The 19,737-nt window shown below is 47.1% G+C and overlaps 2 protein-coding genes across 2 annotated transcripts in view; one reads left to right on the top strand and one right to left on the bottom strand.

The window, feature by feature from the left end:
- CES2 (carboxylesterase 2) overlaps positions 1-1,299 on the bottom strand; it is a gene marked incomplete at its 5' end in the record, with an annotated part of 52,559 nt that extends 51,260 nt beyond the window's left edge. Inside the window, one exon of the mRNA XM_083370351.1 lies at positions 1,236-1,299. Within this exon, the coding sequence (XP_083226477.1) occupies positions 1,236-1,299 (64 nt within the window). The remainder of the gene's footprint in view (positions 1-1,235) is intronic.
- Positions 1,300-15,885: 14,586 nt separating this feature from the next.
- On the top strand, positions 15,886-18,925 carry CIAO2B (cytosolic iron-sulfur assembly component 2B). The gene is made up of 5 exons (XM_083370361.1): positions 15,886-16,137; positions 16,216-16,293; positions 16,374-16,499; positions 17,958-18,003; positions 18,701-18,925. Exons 1-5 carry the CDS (start codon positions 15,994-15,996, stop codon positions 18,796-18,798), a joined length of 492 nt encoding a protein of 163 aa, XP_083226487.1. The 5' UTR covers positions 15,886-15,993; the 3' UTR covers positions 18,799-18,925.
- Positions 18,926-19,737: the final 812 nt, after the last annotated feature.

Genomic DNA, 19,737 nt, shown 5'->3' with positions numbered 1-19,737 from the left:
CTTCAAATGGGAAGCTGTCATGGTGCAGAAGCTCCCTTTAGTGGTGGGGTGAGAGAGCCACTCCTCTGGTCACTGGGGGATGCTGAGGGGTCAGGCCAAGCACGGATGCCAAGACCCGTGATTCAAGTGGTTGCAGGATAGGAGAAGACCCTGGGCAAATGGCTGCACTCAACTGGCCACAAGCAAAGCCTCATCTTTAACTAGTCAGAATGAACCACACGTCAACAAGCAGATGGTGGTCCCAGCTCCTCCTCCAGAGATGCTGGTTCTTCTCTGAATATTTGGGAGGCAGGACTGAACTTTTGATTGTAAGGAGGTTGATACTGCCTTCAGCATATCAAAAATTCCTTATGAAAAGAAGCAACAAATATAAATTGTGATAGAATTTATAATTGTGAAAAAATTCTGTTTTCAACACCCACTTTTTGTTCAGCCAGATAAGTCCACCTCCCCATAAATAAGTAATTCATATTGTAAACATGATGATATGCCTTTCCATTTTTCTCAGAAATGTTGTTCCTGCTTCAGATAGTCTACCTGTGAGGTGATGTTTCCAAACTTTTAAAAAAAATTTAAAGCAAATTCATAGAGGGAAAGCTTACCAATATAATAACAAGGGATAAACAGAACCTTCAGCAAGGTTCTATGTTCAGAAAGTCTGACACACACACACACACACACACACACCAATAAATACTAACAACAAATAGTGACTTACGGGCTTCCCCTATCTTGGTTGATCCTAGAAATACAAATCTACACTTGCAACACAATATACCAAAATATTTTGCTAAGAGTCAGACAGCCTATAAATTTGCTTTATAAGCAAATATTTCATACATTTTGTCCTTCAAAAGGTTATCAACAAGAATAAGTATCTACTAATAGCGGAATGAGCCTATTAATTTTGTTCAACTTTTATTTAATGAGATTGGTTATTATTGGCAACTGTGCGTAAATTCACAAGATGGACTCAGGCTATACAGGAAGCAAATGTTGCATTAAAATCTACAATTTTTAGAGAAGGCATGTCTTAAAAAATGAAAGTTGGAAATAAAGGACTCTTCAGTGCAAAGCTGTGATCAGACAAGCAACAAATATTAGATATGTCGTGCCAGAAGTTTCAAAAGAGAAAAAGAATAAAGTCATGAAACCAAACTCCTTGCGCTCTTTTACATTCCCCGAAAGGGACTTTTCTAAATTTATTCCTAATCAGCAAAAGAAGCTCCATTTACCCTCAGTTGTTATTCCAGCAACCAACAAACTTTCAATCACGATTCCAAACAGCCAGCACTTCATCTCTGCTGAAATCCACTCGCTTCTCTCTTCAAAAGCACAAAGGTCTCTGAAGAAAGTGCCAGCAAAGGGTGTGTTTAAAAAGGGGAAAAAACCTGCGACCCACACTTTCCCAACGTGAAAAAAGCATCAGGAAGCTGTCCAGGTCTGCCAACTAAGCAAGAGTTCAGAGCCTCATTTTTTATTCAACTGGATTGATGCTGATGCTCTGACCTAATCTGAAGATATTGAAGCCACACCAACTGATACACCTGGCTGAACTGACAATTTCAAATTTGCTCCTGAATGCTATGTGAACCCCAGAATGCCACCCATTGGACCCAGTGGAATGGAAGATAAAACATGGCAATAGTCACAGCTCCTCCTAAATGCCCTTTAAACTCTAGAAAGCCCAGCTGTCCAAATGTCATAAAGGAAGCACTGCTTATTCTCCCTTGCTGCGCCAGTCCTTCCTTCCTTGCTTGTATTCTTTAAAAGTGTGCTTAAATGGAATACTTTTATTTTCAATACCTATCCTAGACACAATCAGACAACCTCCACTGCTAGGCTGAGGTATCATCGTGCACACAATCTCGGCTCAAGAAGGAAGCCGAATGCTGGAGGGAAGCCTCATCCAGGGCTTCTCCCAGGCTGGACCTCTCGGAATGGATGAAGCTTGTGACTCACTGAGACCCAGGTGGTCCACAGGCTTCGGGAGGAAGGACTGGGAAGGAAGGGCCAAAGGGGTGACCCTCACCTGTGGTAGCTGCGGAGCCTGTTGACAGGAGTGACAACCGGAGCTGGAAGAGCTCAAGGATGACGAGAAAGCAGGCGGAGAACCCAGCCATGGTGACCTGATAATGGAGCAAGTCATGAGATTCATGATGGAAGCTCTCCAAACCATCAAGGAACACGAGTCCTTTGCCAAAACCACTGCCAGGAAGGCCCGGCAGGGCCAGGTAGAGGATGATGGGAGAGCATCGCTGAAAGCCGCCACTACCACAGCCACAGGAGCAGCACCAAGAGGACTATCAGAGCTGCTGCCCCAGATGGGGCTCCCCCGACCAGAGGGAAGAGTTGGCAGACCCCACCTTTCAGGGTGAAGTTTCATGGAGACCCCCCAACAACTGGGGTTCAAGGAAGGGGACGAGTGGAAAACTGGCTTTAACTGCCCTTTGGGATGCTTTCACTTTCAGGTAATCCCCTTCAAGGGATTTGAAAAACTTAAATGCTTGTTTGTGGCCAAGGCAGTGTTAAAACACCCCAATCCGAGTGCTTCTTTCATTATTCAGGTGGACGCTAGCGATGTAGCCAAGGGGGTCATACTGTTACAGAAAAACAAGCAAAGGGTTCTACAACCGTGGGTCATGGTTCCAATAAATGAGACAGTTCAAACAAAATGCAGGCATTGTTTATCTAAAAAGTCTTAATAATGAAACGAAACATCAGCACTCATGGAGGGATGCCAGAATCTGAAATCTCCTCCCCCAAACCCATTGTAACACACACAATCCCTGCGCTTATCTACATGGCATAAATCACATTATCTAATTAGTTTTATATATGAAGTTTCACTTCCCATTCTGTATGCAGACTTTTCTTATCTTCTCAAAACATCTGATGTTTCCCCCCAAAGTGAAGCAATTCAAGGTTGACTCAGCCTTCCATCCTTCCGAGGTAGGTAAAATGAGGACCCAGATTGTTGGGGGCAATTAAGCTGACTTTGTAATAATGCCGCTTGGGGGGGTGTGTGAAAGCCCTAATAAGCAGGCATATACATAGAATGAAGGCTACTGCTAAGCTTGTAAGCCGCCCTGAGTCTTCGGAGAAGGGCGGGATATAAATGGAATTAAAATAAAAAATAAAAATAAAATTAAAGTAACAGGCTGTCTCTTATATTGTCAGTACAAAAATATGTCAATGTTTGCAGCATTGACATCTGGCCCCCCTTAGAAAAAGAACAGATCCTGTAATGTAAACAAACACAAGTTAGGAGCTGGCTTTTGGTTTGTTGGGGTGTTTCTCATAAAACTTTTTGATAAGTCTGTCAGATTTCACATCAGTAGATTTCACCCAAATGGTTTCCATTGTACTAGGTACTGCAATTTTCCCTTAAAGATTCTAGAGTCAAGAATACATTTCACTTCACAATGGATCTGACCCGCTACTATGAGGGGTCCAGGTGCTTTCTTAGGGGGAGGTCTTAAAGTGGAGGGTCAAAAAGGTTTCAGTAAGCTACAATGGAACACCAGGTGAATTTTTCCCAAAAGTCTGGGGAGTTTCAATTTTACTGTGACCGGGTTGATGATTTTCACAATGGGGAAAGGCCCCAAGAATTTCGGTCCCAATTTCTTGCTGGATAATTTGAGATGTAAATATTTAGTTAACAGATAAACCTTTTCCCCCACTTGGAATGTTCTCTGGGGAGCCCTCTTTTTATCAGCCTGTTTTTAATAAGTCTTAGAAGTCTTTTTTAATGCCGTTTTTGTGTTTCTCCAAACCTCTTCCCACCCCCTCACCCATTGATCAAGTGTCTGAGAAGCGGAGGGCACCTGAGGATACTCAGGCATCGGGCTGAACTCTTTTCCTGTGGCTACTCTTGACAGGCATGTAGCCAGTGCTGCTGTGAACAGAATTATTGTAGGCCACCTCGGCGAAAGGGAGGAGGTCAGTCCAGTTTGTCTGTTGGTAGGAAACATAGCATCTAAGGTATTGCTCCACCAATTTGTGAGTGGATTCTGCAGCCCCATTGGTAGCTGGATGAAAAGCAGATGATAAGCCCTGGGATGATCCAATTAATTTAAGGAAATTCCTCCAAAATTTCGCTGTGCACTGCACTACTCTATCTGAAATTATTTGCTTAGGGGTGCCATGCAGTCGGTAGATATGTTTTAAGAACAATTTAGTCAGTTGTTGTGCATATGGGAGTCCTTTACAGGTGATAAAGTAAGCCTGCTTCAAAAACAGATCTATCACAGTCCAGATGACAGTATTTCCTCTACTGTTGGGTAGGTCTACAATAAAGTCCATAGTTATTTCTTCCCATGGTTGAGAAGGGTCAGCTACTGACTGCAGTAGCCCAGGGGTTTTCCCTGGAATTCTTTTCATGGTGGCATATACTGTACAACTCTTGACATAGTTTTCCACATCTCGTTTTAGTCCCGGTTACCAAACTTGCCAGCGGATGAGGTGTAAAGTTTTTAAATATCTGGTGTCCAGCCTGTTTTACATCATGGCTGTGTCTGAGAGCATTGAGATAGAGCAGGGGTGTCAAACTCAATTTCATTGAGGGCCGCATCAGCATTGCAGTTGCTCTCAGGGGGCCGGGTGGGTATGGCCAGGGTGGGCATGGCCTACTGGGTGGGCTTGGCTACAGTGCGTATGGCCTACTGGGTGGGCATGGCCAACTCTACATCGTTCGCATCAAGGGTGCCTATTGGGGCCTGGGCAGGAGTGGGACAGATCTGAGGGTCTCTGGCAGAAGGAGGGTCTCTGGGCCAGGGCCAAGGCAGCGGGGGCCGTTCCCTCACTGTTTCCAGGATGGCTTCATGGGCCACATGAAACCACTTTGCAGGCCGCATCCGGCCCCCGGGCCTTGTGTTTGACATGTCTGAGATAGAGGGTTTCAGGTGGATACAATTTCCCCCCTTGAATGCCAAACCATTCCTGCATGTTAGGGAGTTTTGATTATCTTTGAACCATTGATCAGTAAGGAGCTCTCATTTTATCTTCTTCACTCCCGGGTTATCAGGATTAGGGGTTCTGCGAGGTGTGAGTTGTGTTGCAGGTTGTGAACTGGGGATAATTGCCTCACAGACCTCTTCACGTTCACTTTTGTACTGTAGCAGTTGGGACAGCGCATCAGCTAGGAAGTTTTTCCTTCCTGGTATGTACTTTAAAGTTAAAATGGTTAAAGTACTGAGCACATCACACTTGCTTTGGGGACAATTTGCGGGGAGTTTTAGTGCCTCTAAATTTTTGTGATCTGTCCATACTTCAAAAGGCACCTTACTCCCTTCTAAATAGTGTCGCCATTTTAGTAGCCCCCACCTAATTGCGAAGGCCTCCTTCTCCCAGACTGTCCATATCCTCTCGCCTTCCGTGAATTTCTTAGATGTGTAGGCACAAGGTTGTAGGACTCCACTCTTATTCTTTTGTAGTAACACAGCTCCAACTGCCACATCGCTGGCATCTGCTTGAATTTTACAAAGGTCTCCCCGGGGCAGGGGTGCTTTAGGACCGGTTCAGCTGCAAATAGTCTTTTTAAATTCTCAAAAGCTTTCTGACAACTCATAGTCCATGCTAGTGGTTGGCCAGGTTGTGGTCTTCCCCCTCCCTTACCCATTTTGAGTAGTTCTGTAAGGGGTAGAGCAATCTCAGCAAAAGATGGAATGAATTGATGGTAGAAATTGGCAAACCCTAGGAAGCTCTGGAGCTGTTTGTGAGTTTTAGGGGGCTGCCATTCAATTATTGCTTTCACTTTGGCTGGGTCTATTTCGATGCCCTCGTCGGAAATTCTATAACCAAGATAATCTAATCAGGTTTGGTGAAATTCACATTTCGACAATTTGACATAAAGTTTGGCATTCAATAGTTTCTTTAACACTTCTCTGACCAGTTTTATGTGGTCGGTCATATTCGTACTGTATATCAGAATGTCATCAAGATACACCAGAACCCCTTTGCATAAATGTTCAGGTAGGACCTGATTAATCAATTGCATAAATACGGCTGGGGGCCCCTGCAGTCCAAATGGCATGACTGAATTGGTAGCTTCCCAAGGGGCAGTTGAAGGCCGTTTTCCACTCATCCCCCTCCTTTATTCTCACACAGTAATATGCTTCTCTCAGGTCTAACTTGGTAAAGATACTCCCCTTCGCCAGGAGGGTTAGTAACTCTTTCAGGAGGGGGAGAGGGCATTTATTTTCCACACTCACAGCATTTAGGCCCTTATAGTCTATGCAGAGACGAAGAGACCCATCTTTTTTTTCTTTGAACAACACAGGGGCTCCCACAGTAGACTTGACCCATTCAGTGAATCCCCTCGCTAGGTTTTTATCCACATATCGCTGCATCTCCTCCATTTCAAGGGGGGGACATAGCGTACATTCTTGGTCGTGGAAGTTTGGTCCCCAGTATATGCCGGCCACATGATCACGAAGACATCCTCGGACAAGCGCTGGCTCTTCAGCTTTGAAACAGAGATGAGCACCGGCCCCTAGAGTCGGAAACAACTAGCACGCATGTGCGGGGGAACCTTTGCCTTTACCTAACAGTTCAATGGAACAATCATTGGGCCAGTGAGGAGGAAAGGTATTGCATTCTTTCTCACTAAATGCCTCTACTAGGTCCCAGTACTCACTGGGGATGAGTGGCTCGCCTGGTGGCCATGAGGTAGCCATGTGTGTTTGCTCATTGGGTGGGCTAAAATCCCCTGTAACATCTGTTGAATCAATGGGGGGATCGGGCCCTATGAGTAGTCTCACAATCCTTTCTCCCACCAGATAAATGGTTTCCATTTGTCCAACCAGGCTAATCCTAGAATCACAGCCTCAGTCATTTTTGGAGCCACCAGGAAGCGAATAAATTCCCAGTGCTCACCTATTTCTAGGATTAGGATTTATTCAATTTATATGCCGCCCTTCTCCCTAAGGACTCAGGGCAGCTCACAATAAAAATTAAGAGACATAAAATATAAAAATTAAAAAAGAATTAAACAATGAATATAAGAAATACGGGACAATTTACAGAATAAAAACCAAATTAAAAACCATGGTCAGTTCTAGATATAGGGGCTCCATTAATTGCATGAGTAAAGTCCCTACCATCAGGGAGGCATCAGCTTGCTCGAACCTCACAGGTTTGGGGAGCAGTTTTGCTCGTATGCCCAGTTTCATGGCAAATGGCAAGCTAATGATGCATCGGGAGCATCCAGAATCAATTGGCATCTTTAAATCTACCTGCGTACCTGACTTAGGGATTATGAGCTTGGCAGGTAGCAAGAAAGGTGCTCACCATTGGGTGCTCACCATTGGGTCGTTCTTTCCTTCGTCATTGCTGTCAAAAGAGAGTAGAAGGGGTGGGTTCAGCCTGAGTTCCGGTGTCCTCCTGCATGGGGGATGTGACCTGGGCAACAGGTTCCTGCGTCATCCAGTTGGATTTCTCTCCCATTAGCCGCTGTGCAGGTTTCTTTCTTACTACTGGACCTGGTCTGTTCTGCTGTCAGGGGAAGGAGACTGGGCATTTCGCTGCTTGATGACCCTGCTGTCTGCATCAGAAACACTTAAATGCCAGGCCTACAGGTGGCCTGGGTCTTTCAGCCATCACAGTAGCTGGAGATTTTGGTGGGGGTGATTGCCATTCAGGTTGTTCTGACCTCGGTTTGGCTTCAGTGAGGAGAGGCTTCTTATAGCAGGCAAGCTGAACATCTAATTTCACCACTGCCTGGTATCATTCATGCAGCTGGTCAGGCATAGCTCGATAGATAGATGCCTTAGAAAGGTAGTCATCTAACCCTTCTCTAAAAAGATGAATTATGGATTGCTCAGGCCATCTCTCTATCTGACCAGCCATCTTTCAAAACTCCCGCATGTACTCTAGGGCAGGCCAGCCAGCTTGCTTTATCTTATGGATTTGTTCTTCCGCTTTGAGGGCAATGGAAGGGTCCTCAAATCTTTCCTTCAGCCCCAGGAGGAAAAGGTGGGGGTCCTCCAACTTAGGGGTCTACTTGTTATATAAATTGTTCAACCATTCGGATGCTTCTCCCTCTAGGCTGGACACAATCACATTTACCATAGCAGCTGGGTCCAGATAGAGATGACCCCAGCGATTCAAATGAGAGCATACTTGGTTGAGGAAGAAAATCAGTTTCTCTGGGTCCCCATCGAAGGTTGCTCTGAAGGATGGGCTCATCATTGGTTGCTGGGGCCCCCATTGCTGCGGCCCCACCCTGGCTGTTGGTTAAATGGTTGCTGGGGCCCCCACTGCTGTTGTTGTGTCTCCAGTTGCTGCTGGCCCCACTCTGGTTGTTGATTTAATGGCTGCCAGAGCCCCCACTGCTGCTGGCCCCACTGGTCCTGCTGTATGTTCAGGGGTTGCACGTTTGGGTCCTGCTGCTGCCACCCTTGCTGTTGTCCTCCCACCAGCTCCTGATCTCCAGGCTTCTGCACCACCCCCAGCTGTTGCAAGGCTCCTATTAGCTGGGGCAAGCTCAGAGGTTGTCGGCCTTTCACTTGTGGGGGCTTCCCAACCTCCCATTGCTGCAGAGGCCCCAGGCTGGGGTCCTCTGTCTCTATGGGTCTGGAGGGCTTGGCAGGGGACTCCTGGGGCTAGCAGGCAGTCTGGTCTGCAGATAGGATTTTCCACTCACCCAGATTCTCAGTGGTAGATGGTCTGGCAGCTCTCCACCATTCTGCTTTTCCGGGCTCCGGCAGTACAGTCTCAAGGCATGTGCAGTCTCCACTGGAGTGGTTCCAGCCTGACGACCAGCTAATCTCTGCTAACTGCTCGGATTCTGCCCCCAAATGGGAGTTCTGCAAAAATTCATCTTCCCACAGCATGCTGTTAAATTTTGCTTTGCACTGTCGGCAGCTGCCAAGTCTCTGTCTCCAAGCCAATTCTCTTTGCCCATGATAAAAATTGTCCCCTGAATCTTTGTCAACTTCTCTCAAGCCCAGAGATAATGGCAGGTTGTTTGAAAGAAATCAGATTCTGGCATGATGTCATGGTTCCGATAAATGAGACAGTTCAAACAAAATGCAGGCATTGTTTATCTAGAAAGTCTTAATAATGAAATGAAACATCGGCACTCATGGAGGGATGCCAAAATCTGAAATCTCCTCCCCCCAAACCCATTGTAACATACACATCCCCACCCTTATCTACATGTCATAAATCACATTATCCTATTAGTTTTACATGTGAAGTTTCACTTCCCATTCTGTACGCGAGCTGTTCTTATCTTCTCAAAACATCCAGCTGACATTTCCCCCCAAAGCAAAGCAATTAACATAACAGGCTGTCTCTTATATTGTCAGTGCAAAAATATGTCAAGGTTTGCAGCATTGACACCGTCTCTAAAATCTCACTAAGACAGAACGCAGTGGGCAGTGTGGAAGAAAGAGGCATATGCAGTGCACTGGGCACTCTTGATCTAGAGATGCTTCCTAGAGGGAAACAAAGCCTGGAGGCCCTGAAAACATCCAGAAAACTATCCCCTAATAGGTCCACTGGGGTCCATATTTTAACCAATTCAACTTTGCGTTGTGGTACCTCACAGGAGGGAAGAACTTTTTAATTGATGCTCTTACCAGGCTGCCAGAATATAAGAGCTCCAAACCTGAAATCATCAGGCCAGTCATTCTGGTTTTGCAGCTGGCAACCCTAGCTATCACTAGGGGACAAAGAAAGCAGAGATGCCAGAACCGGATAACACCAGTCTTCAGGGATACCTGGCCTGAGAGTGGAATGTGAAATTGCATCGTGTGGCACCAAACATCCAATCTGTTCCCCAAACATCTAAATGGCATGCCATTGAACAGTGATGAACTGCACAAGGGGCGAAGGGCAGGGAAGGGGGAAAAGAGTAAACTTTTGCATGGGAATCTTCAAATCTAGCCTTTCTTTCACTGCAACCACTTAACCTTAGTAAAAGAACATATCACTTCAACCAAATGGAATCAAGGGTCTTTCTTTCCTAAGAACCTGAATTGGGACAAGCCTGACAATTATGTGCCATCAAATTGGTATCAACTGTTAGCAATGACATCTATTTGCTCCAGAAGGACGTGTTGCCACATCTTCACTGCACTCATGACTCCTATACTGTAATCCATTTACATTGTTGCTGATCATCCATACCATCTTTTTCCTTGCACCTTTGCCATCATTAGAGAGCTGAATTTTCTCATGTCTGAAATATGCTAATTTGACCTGGTCATTTGTGCCTTAATTGAGAAGTCCAAAATGTTTTGTTCTTTGTTCCATCAATTGGGGTTTTTTTGGCTATCCAGGGCAAAGTCCACCTTTCATAGTGTTACATGGAATACCACAGCTTTCCCTATTCTGATTTTTGTAGCTATAGATACATCGTGGCATCTAATATCCATTCCTTCATAGCTTATACACCTAATGCTAGTTTGTTGTGCATTTCTTCACTGCTTATAATTTTATTATTTTTGTTGATTGATCCTAAAAGGCAGAAACTATCCAACACTTTAATATCCTGTCAATTCTAAGGTTGGTTGTTGTACTGTTATTTAATGCTATATTCTCTTTAAAATGTTTACCAATAGATAACACCTTTGTAGACAAATCACAACTGGTGGTTATTCTGCATGAGAAGCTTTGGGGGACTTCCGGTTGGCCGACAAAGCCGCCATGGATGCTTGGAAAACGAGCTCTGTCTTCATCTAGTTTCGCATTGCTGGGGGACTCTGAAAAGGGTAAAAAGTCACCCTGTAGGGAGGGGCAAGGAGGGGCTCCTGCTGGATTGCAGGAGAGCGGTAGCTCTCCCGCTAGAGCTGGCACAAGCTTCCAAACCGGTGGAAGAAAGACCGGCCATTACAAGATGGCCCATCACTAGGCTGTGGACAGCTGAAGTCACACTTACCACCAGGCAACTTTAAAGCAGCGTGGAAGAGACTGGGTGAGATCTACCTCTCTTAAATCCCAATTATTCTTTTTGACCTACATAAGCTGCTAAAGCATTTCTCCCCATGAAGAGGGAAGGGAGATTTTAGCGCTCCCTCTAGAAAGAGCGGCAAATGATTACCCAGGGGAGTTTTAAAACGTTGAAAAAATAACTGTATCTCAATCAGAATTTTATTTCCTAAAGCAGGGCTTTTCAACCTTTTCACCCATTGTACCACTTTTAGGATATGGCAACATCCGAGTACCACCAGTTGCCTAGTAAGGTGTCAAAAACGTGATGACCACAAAAAAAAAAGAAAAAGAAAAAAGTGATGAAATACAGGTAGTCCTCGACTTACAACAGTTCACTTAGTGACTGTTCAAAGTTACAATGGCATTGAAAAAAGTGCCCCGCAAGCCATATCTGAGCAAGACACCTGCCTGCCCGGCAGCGCTCTTCCTCCTGTCCGAGGTTTTCATTGTTGTGAGCATTTCTGTTGAGCATTGGCAGTGGGGGTGGGGTGGGTGTTTGGTTTTTATCCCCCCCCCCCGTCTGCTGGGTGGTTGCAGCAGGTTTTGGTCACTTCACATGACCCTGGGACACTGTGACCGTCATAAATATGAATAGGTTGCCAAGCATCTGAATGTAAATCACAAGACCCTGGAGATGCTGCAACATTCCAGCTGATCAGCACTTCTGGGCTCAGCAGAAGCACCGGGATCAGTGATGAGCTCCAGCTGGAGCCTGGCGCTGATCCTGGTGCTTCTGCTGAGCCCTGACAGCCCTGCAACTCCAGCGTCTCTCATTCTGGCTTGTGCAGTGCTGCCACCAGTTCAGCTCATTCCCCTCCCCCGCTACCACTTTGCTAGGATGGTCACATACCACCTGCCAGGTGCCAATGTACCACAGGTGGTACCCATACCACTGGTTGAAAAGTCCTGTCCTAAAGTTTGTGGACTAAAAGATTTTCTATTTTCTATTCTTTATTTTCTACTTTTACTGAAGAGCTGGGTTTTTTCCTTATAAAATTGAAGCAAAAGTGAAAAGATTAAAATAACAAAGGAAAACTTCAAATGGTAGGGGCAACATCTTGTGGCTAAACCTGATACTTCAACTTGTTATTGTCTAAAAGAGACTTGGCTGACAGCCCAGAAAATAGATAAAGTCATGTAATCTTGAAACACCAGATGTGACAAACCTAGCTATGCTATCTACTGAAAAAAAACAACTGTAAAGCTTCTAGTCTAACACATCACTATGGAAGAGTGGATGAAGATCAGGAGAAGCTTTGGGAACTCTCTCATCCAGAATGGGAGAACAAGGCACCCCAGGGTTAAATTTCCTTCAAAATTAAAGCAGTTGAAGAAAATGTTTCAAGAGCAATATGTTGCATATACATAAAAATCTGAAACATGTAACACACCTGCTATCACACAGGTATTAAGCATCAGATCGAGAGAAGCAGAGGTCCTCCAGAGAAGGCAGGACCCAAGGCCAGACTATGCAGAGGCCTCAGAAACAGCCCAACACATAGAGGCAGCATGTTTGATGTAGGCAAGAACAGTAGACACTGAAAGGGACAACCAAGTAACTGCCTTGTGTATAGAGACGTCTGCACAGAATACAGGCTAGACCCTTCTGGCTTTAAATGGGAGTTCCCATTGAAGGTTGTGGAAAATAAAAGAGAGATAAGATCCTGTGGGACTACCCGATCCAGACCAGTGGGCAGCTACCGGCCAGTCAACCCTACATCAGACAAGGACCAGAAGTCAGCAATGGAACGGCCATAGTGATGCCAAGTGAGGCAACATCAAGGAGAAGCAGGATAAGAAACTGGAGAAGTAGCAGGACCTGAAGGAGGAACTGGGGAGGATGTGGAAAGCCTTGGTGGAGCAGTGGGCTAATGCCTCCTTAAGTAACACCAGCTGCCTGCAATTAGTGCAGGTTCGCACCCCACCAGGCTCAAGGTTGACTCAGCCTTCCATCCTTCTGAGGTAGGTAAAATGAGGACCCAGATTGTTGGGGGCAATAAGCTGAATTTGTAATAATGCTGCTTGGGGGGGGCGAAAGCCCTAATAAGCAGGCATATACATAGAATGAAAGCTATTGCTAAGCACATTGATTTGTGCTTCTTAGATTGTAAGCCGCCCTGAGTCTTCAGAGAAGGGCGGGATATAAATGGGATAAAAAAAAAGTCAAGACCAAAACGGACCCAGGGGAGGCCCGGGGGCTGCGGCTCCCAAGCCGAGCGAGTGGATTCAACAGACCCCAGCAACAGCTACCAGCTTCTCTCCCGAAAGGGCAGCCTTAGGAGCAGCTGCGCAGAACCCCCAAACTCCCCAACCCTGGGGGTGGCGGAGACACCCGGGAATGCAATGGACGTACTTGGGGTGGTTCGTACGGAGAGAAAGGCACACGTGTACAGAGGTTGCTTTGGGTTGAGAGAGCAGGGACTCCTGGCTTGTTTAGGAGGCTCTAAGGAAGAGGCGGCAAAATTACACAGAAGAACTATACAAGAATTTTATTTATTTTATTTATTTTATTTTAATTCCATTTATATCCCGCCCTTCTCCGAAGACTCAGGGCGGCTTACAAGCTTAGCAGTAGCCTTCATTCTATGTATATGCCTGCTTATTAGGGCTTTCACACACACCCCAAGCGGCATTATTACAAAGTCAGCTTAATTGCCCCCAACAATCTGGGTCCTCATTTTACCTACCTGGGAAGGATGGAAGGCTGAGTCAACCTTGAGCCTGGTGGGATGCGAACCTGCACTAATTGCAGGCAGCTGGTGTTACTTAAGGAGGCATTAGCCCACTGCTCCACCAAGGCTCCTCCAGAATGAGAATGAGCTTAACGTCCCTGATAATCACAATGAGGTGGTCACTGACCTCGAGCCAGACATCCTAGAATGTGAAGTGAAGTGGGCCTTAGAAAAGCTGAGCAACAACAAAGCTAGTGGAGGTGACAGTATTCCAGCTGACCTATTCAAAATCTTAAAAGACGATGCAGTAAAAGTGCTACACTCAATTTGCCAGCAAATTTGGAAAACTCAACAGTGGCCACAGGATTGGAAAAGATCAGTTTACATTCCAATTCCAAAGAAAGGCAGTGCCAAAGAATGTTCAAACTATCGCACCATTGCACTCATTTCTCATGCTAGTAAAGTTATGCTTAAAATTCTACAAACTAGACTCCAGCAGTATGTGGATCGAGAACTACCAGAAGTACAGGCAGGATTTCGAAGAGGCAGAGGAACTAGAGATCAAATTGCCAACATACGCTGGATCATGGAGAAAGCTAAAGAGTTCCAGAAAAACATCTACTTCTGCTTCATTGACTATGCTAAAGCCTTTGATTGTGTGGATCATAACAAACTGTGGCAAGTTCTTAAAGAGATGGGAGTACCAGACCATCTTATTTGTCTCTTGACAAACCTATATGCGGGCCAAGAAGCAACAGTGAGAACTGGACACGGAACCACTGATTGGTTCAAAATTGGGAAAGGAGTCCGGCAAGGCTGTATACTGTCGCCTTGCCTATTTAACTTATATGCAGAGCACATCATGAGAAAGGCAGGGCTAGATGAATCAAAAGTTGGAATTAGGATTGCCGGAAGAAACATCAACAACCTAAGATATGCAGATGATACCACTCTAATGGCAGAAAGTGAAGAGGAACTAAAGAGCCTCTTGTTGCGAGTGAAGAAGGAGAGTGCAAAACTTGGGTTGAAACTAAACATTAAGAAAACCAAGATCATGGCATCCGGCCCTCTCAATTCCTGGCAAATAGATGGGGAAGAAATGGAGGTAGTGACAGATTTCATTTTCCTGGGCTCCAAGATCACTGCAGACGGGGACTGTAGCCAAGAAATTAAAAGACGCTTGCTCCTCGGGAGGAAAGCCATGGCAAATCTAGACAGCACACTAAAAAGCAGAGACATCACCCTGCCAACAAAAGTGCATATAGTCAAGGCTGTGGTCTTCCCAGTTGCAATGTATGGCAGTGAAAGCTGGACCATAAAAAAGGCTGAGCGCCAAAGAATTGAAGCCTTTGAACTATGGTGCTGGAGAAGACTCCTGTGAGTCCCTTGGACTGCAAGGCGATCAAACCGGTCAGTCCTAGAGGAGATCAACCCTGACTGCTCTTTAGAAGGCCAGATCCTGAAGCTAAAACTCAAAGACTTTGGCCACCTGATGAGAAGGAAGGACTCACTGGGGAAGAGCCTAATGCTGGGAAAGATTGAGGGCAATAGAAGAAGGGGACGACAGAGAATGAGGTGGCTGGATGGAGTCACTGAAGCAGTAGGCGTGAGCTTAAATGGACTCCAGAAGATGGTAGAGGACAGGAAGGCCTGGAGGAACATTGTCCATAGGGTCGCGATGGGTCGGACACGACTTCGCAACTAACAACAACAACAACAACAAAGGAAGAGGCTGGTTCAAGGGCCAGGCGGCTTTAGAAGGCGCCGGCCTCCGGTTCTTTCTGCAGGCCGCCTGATGGGAAGGAGAAAACCCGGCCCTGCGGCCCTTTCCCGACCGGAGGAAAGGAGCGGCCGTCCAAGAGGACCCAAGTCGCAGGGTAAAGCTGTCCCGCGAGGAACGCTGCTCTGCGGCGAAGAGAGCGGCCGCTTCCTCGGGACGGAATCCCTCCAGAAAGAACCTCAGACCCAGCTTCAGCGTTACCGAGCAGGGGAAATAAACGAATTAGACGTGGACGCAGGAAAAGCCTTTCACGGCTGAGACCGGCCTTTGCCCTCGGCGCGAGGAAAGCGGCCGAGACGGCCTCGCCGGGCGGGAGGACTACCCGACTGGGAGCTTTACCGGGAAGCAACCCGGAACCCAAGCACGGGGGCTCGGTTTCCTCCCAGCCGAGCCAAACGCACGGAGTTTTCTGCTTCCGCTACCTAAGAAATCCGTCACTTCCGGACGGGCGGCCGATGGCCCACGGAAGAAGTACTGCGCAGGCGTCGGAAGATGAGCCGGCTTTTGCGCCCTCGGGCCTCTCCCGGAAGCGATGCGTCGGCACGAGCTCTCCTACGCCGGAAGTAGTCCTCACGGCAGCTGGGCGCCCGGCCTGCAGTCCTCATGGTGGGCCCGCCCGGCGGCGGCGGCGGCGGCTTGGAGAACGCCAACCCCCTGGTCTACCGGCGCCAGGGCGAGCGGCCCACCACGGCGCGCGAGCAGGATGAGGGGCTGCCCGACGCCATCGACGACCGCGAGATCTTCGATATCCTTTGGCGAAGGCGGGGGGGGGGGCTCGGGGTCCCTGGCGCGCCCGGCCCGCCACCCTTCCTTGACTGAGCACATCTCATCCGCGGCATCCACGACCCCGAGCACCCGCTGACCCTGGAGGAGCTGAACGTGGTGGAGCAGCTCCGCGTGCAGGTGCGGAGGCCGAGCGCGTGAGGGGTCCGCGGCCCCCCCGCCCGGCGCCGCCTCTCAGCCCCCCTTGTGCCCCCTGGCAGGTGAGCGACGCCGAGAGCGCCGTGTCGGTGGAGTTCACGCCCACGATCCCGCACTGCAGCATGGCGACCCTCATCGGCCTCTCCATTAAAGTGAAGCTGATCCGGTCCCTCCCGGAGAGGTTCAAGGTGAGCGACGGCGGGGAGGGAGGGAGGGCCAGGGCAGCCCCCGGACTTTCCTGCCTGCCGCCTTCGCGGGGACAGAGGAGCCCCGGCGCGCAGATCCTTGCAGGACAGCAGCCGTTGGAGCCCCACCCGGGCCCCGGAGGGGGTGGGTGGGATTGGGAACTTTGTTCCAGCCTCTCCGTTCCCACCCACAAGCTCTTCCTCCTGGGAACTTCTGGCCCGCGGGTCCTCTCAGAAAGAGCGGTGGGCCGCTTGCTGGTATTCAAAACGGCCAGGTTTACTGCCACTTTTTTCCTACCTCATGCTTGCTGTCAAACTCTAATTCAACAGTTTAGAGTACATCAGCAAGAAATCGGGTCCTTTTTTCTTTTGGATCTCACGTAGATCTCTCAACGGTGCTTTTTGTTGGTAGACTAAGGCAGTTAAAGGCCTCTGAAAACTCCTCAGTGCTCATGCTCTATCATCATCCAGCAAAAGAAGAAAATAGGTAGTAGCCTATTCTGCCAATGGCTACCAGTGCAGCTAGTGGAGCAGAGGTATAGATTGTGGAACATGCACAACTGCCCAAACAGCATTTTGAAGCTCTCAAATCCTTTTCGGAGGTAGTCCCATTGTAGAGTGAATAAAGCATGACTACTGTGAGCAGGTTGAGGAATGAATGGAATTGGTGCACGACACGCAGTTGTCCAAAGGCCATGGCTGCTGCCACCTGTTCTTTGAACAGAAGTATGAGTCCAGAGGGACCCCCAGATTGTGCCCAGATCCCATTTGAACAAGAGATGGAAAGTCCCAAGAGCCAGGGGCCCAACACTCTTGGGCTGAGCCCGTTATTCCCCATCCAAACCCTGACCGCCTCCAGGCTCTGAGACAGAACATCCAAGCATTGCTTAGCTGTGTCATCAGCGTAGTGATAACTTACCCCGTGCCATTGGATAACCACCCAGCAGCTTTATGTAGCTGTTAAACAAGACAGCAGAAAGGACTGGATGCTGTGACACCTTGCAGAACAGAGGCTGAGAGCAGAAGCTTTCTTATCCACACCAACTGGAACCAGTCCAGGAGGAAGGAAGAACCAGCACAAGACAGTACAGCCCACTCCTCACCACTGGGGCCAGGTCAGAAGGAAACCATGGCTAATGATATTGAAAGCCATTGAAGGTCAAGATAGGTCCCTATCCTATTTCCTTGCCTCTCCCTCCCATCCAAGGAGAACTGAATGAAGCTGAGCCATGGGTAATACTTCACCTGAAAAATCAGAAATGTTTTTTTTCTGAAAATTAAAACTAAGGGAATTATTGCAATGAAAGGGTTGTTACATCCCTTTCAGGAGGATGCACAAATTTGGTGAGAGGTCCTTTGGTGCTCTCTGGGCTTGCTTGTTTTCTTGCAGATGTTTCATGACCCAAACTAGGTAACACTATCAGTGCTCTGGGTAACTTGAACTGCCTGTCTCCTTTTCAGGTGGATGTCCACATAACACCTGGGACGCATGCTTCTGAGCATGCAGGTAATGTTTTATTTTTATGTTTCCTGTTCAGTACACCTCTTGACAAGGTTGAGTTGAGGATATTCAGCTGCTCAGATGCAAAACAGAAAAGGTACTTCAGAGAGAATTCAGATGCACTTATTGCCCATTGTAAAAAGTGCCTTTTTCTGGTCTCCCCCCCCCCCCCCGCCCTCTGTGTGAGAGCAGGAAAAATGGGCGGCAGGAGCACTAGGTTTCCTCTGAAAGGGCTTTTGCTCTTCGGGTCCAAAAGCTGCACATCCCAACTTGTCTTGTTGCCGAAGAGCTGCCAGACAGGAACCGTCTTGCCATCCTCTGCTGTCGGGGCAGATTCATTTCCAAGCGGTTTTGCTTTGTTCTTGGGATTCTTGGTTCTTTAGAAATGCCCATTTAGTTACTTTAAACCTTTTAATATGAATCTGTTTTCATTCATGTTCTACCTTCACATTGTATCTTTGTTTTGCAAAAATAAGAGTCATATATTTGAGCCTGTCTGAGGCAAAATGCACACATTTGTATTGTTCAAGTGTTAAAATATAAGTCGGTAAACATTTTGCTGCTTTTGGGGGGAAATGGGGATCTCATAAACTGCTTGTTTGCTAGTTGTCCTTAGCTTGGCAGGGTGGGAGAAATGACCCACCTCTTCTACTAAACATGGCAACAATCTAACTAAAACCATCCTTGGACTGCTCTTCCACAGTAAACAAGCAACTTGCTGACAAAGAGAGAGTAGCGGCTGCCTTAGAGAACATGCACTTGCTCCAGGTGGTGAACCAGTGCTTGTCGGGACGATCTTAGTGCCTCTGTGTGTGTGTCTCTCTCTGAGCATCTTCAAGGTCTGGTGGAGGCCGACTTCTTGATGAAAAAAGGTCTTTTACTTGTCATCTGTCTACGTCGGAGTAAAAAAAATGTTCCTTAGCAAAAAGGCCATTTGAATTTTTTCACTTGAGTTGGTAATAAATGTGGTTCTAAAATATGCTATTTGAATAGAGGAAGATGCTTGTAATAATTAACAAAAGCCTTACACCTTCCAGTCAAATAGGTCTGTTTTTTAAAACTTCTAGTGATGGAGCATCGACAACTCTGGGAGACAAGCTATTCCATTAATTGTTCCCACTGTCAGTAAATTTCATCCTTGAGACAGGCCCTCAATACCAAAAGACAGTTATCATCTGCCCCCAATCCTTATCATGTATGATAGGCTAGACATACCTATCTCCCTCAACCATTCATCATGCAATTTAGGCTGTTACCAAGTTAAAAGTGGCTTGAATATGTTTCTTATTCACAAGGCCTGTCGTGTCCTTGGAGGCTTCAGCCTTTTGGAGCTGGCAGGCCAATCTGGATTCTGTAAATATCCTGGGGCTGCAGGACAGCTTGTCGAAATGTGCAGCCCAGGGAATTTGAGCAGCAGCAGAACTGGGGGAAAAGTTAAGAATTCAGCCACCCTGTAACCGAATTCACACAACACTTTGTAAAACATAGCTACTATAACATGCCCTGGCAAAAGAAATCTGGTGCAGCTTCACACAATAGTCTGGATCTCCCAATGTGCTAAAGATCAACTATTCTGCTTTCTAGCCTTGTTCATCTGCACACTGAGCACTTGCTTTAGCTTCCTTTTTCCTTGGGATCACCTCCTTTCATCTTCTCTCCTGCTTACTTGCTTCCCAGTAAGGTTCCCCTCACCCTCTCCTTTCTTCTCCTTCCACTGGGCCCCCCATCAATCATACAGAA

This window comes from Vipera ursinii (genome assembly GCF_947247035.1).
Source record: "Vipera ursinii genome assembly, chromosome: 10".
Lineage (NCBI taxonomy): Eukaryota > Metazoa > Chordata > Lepidosauria > Squamata > Viperidae > Vipera > Vipera ursinii.
This window is presented reverse-complemented; position numbering and strand designations above follow the sequence as displayed.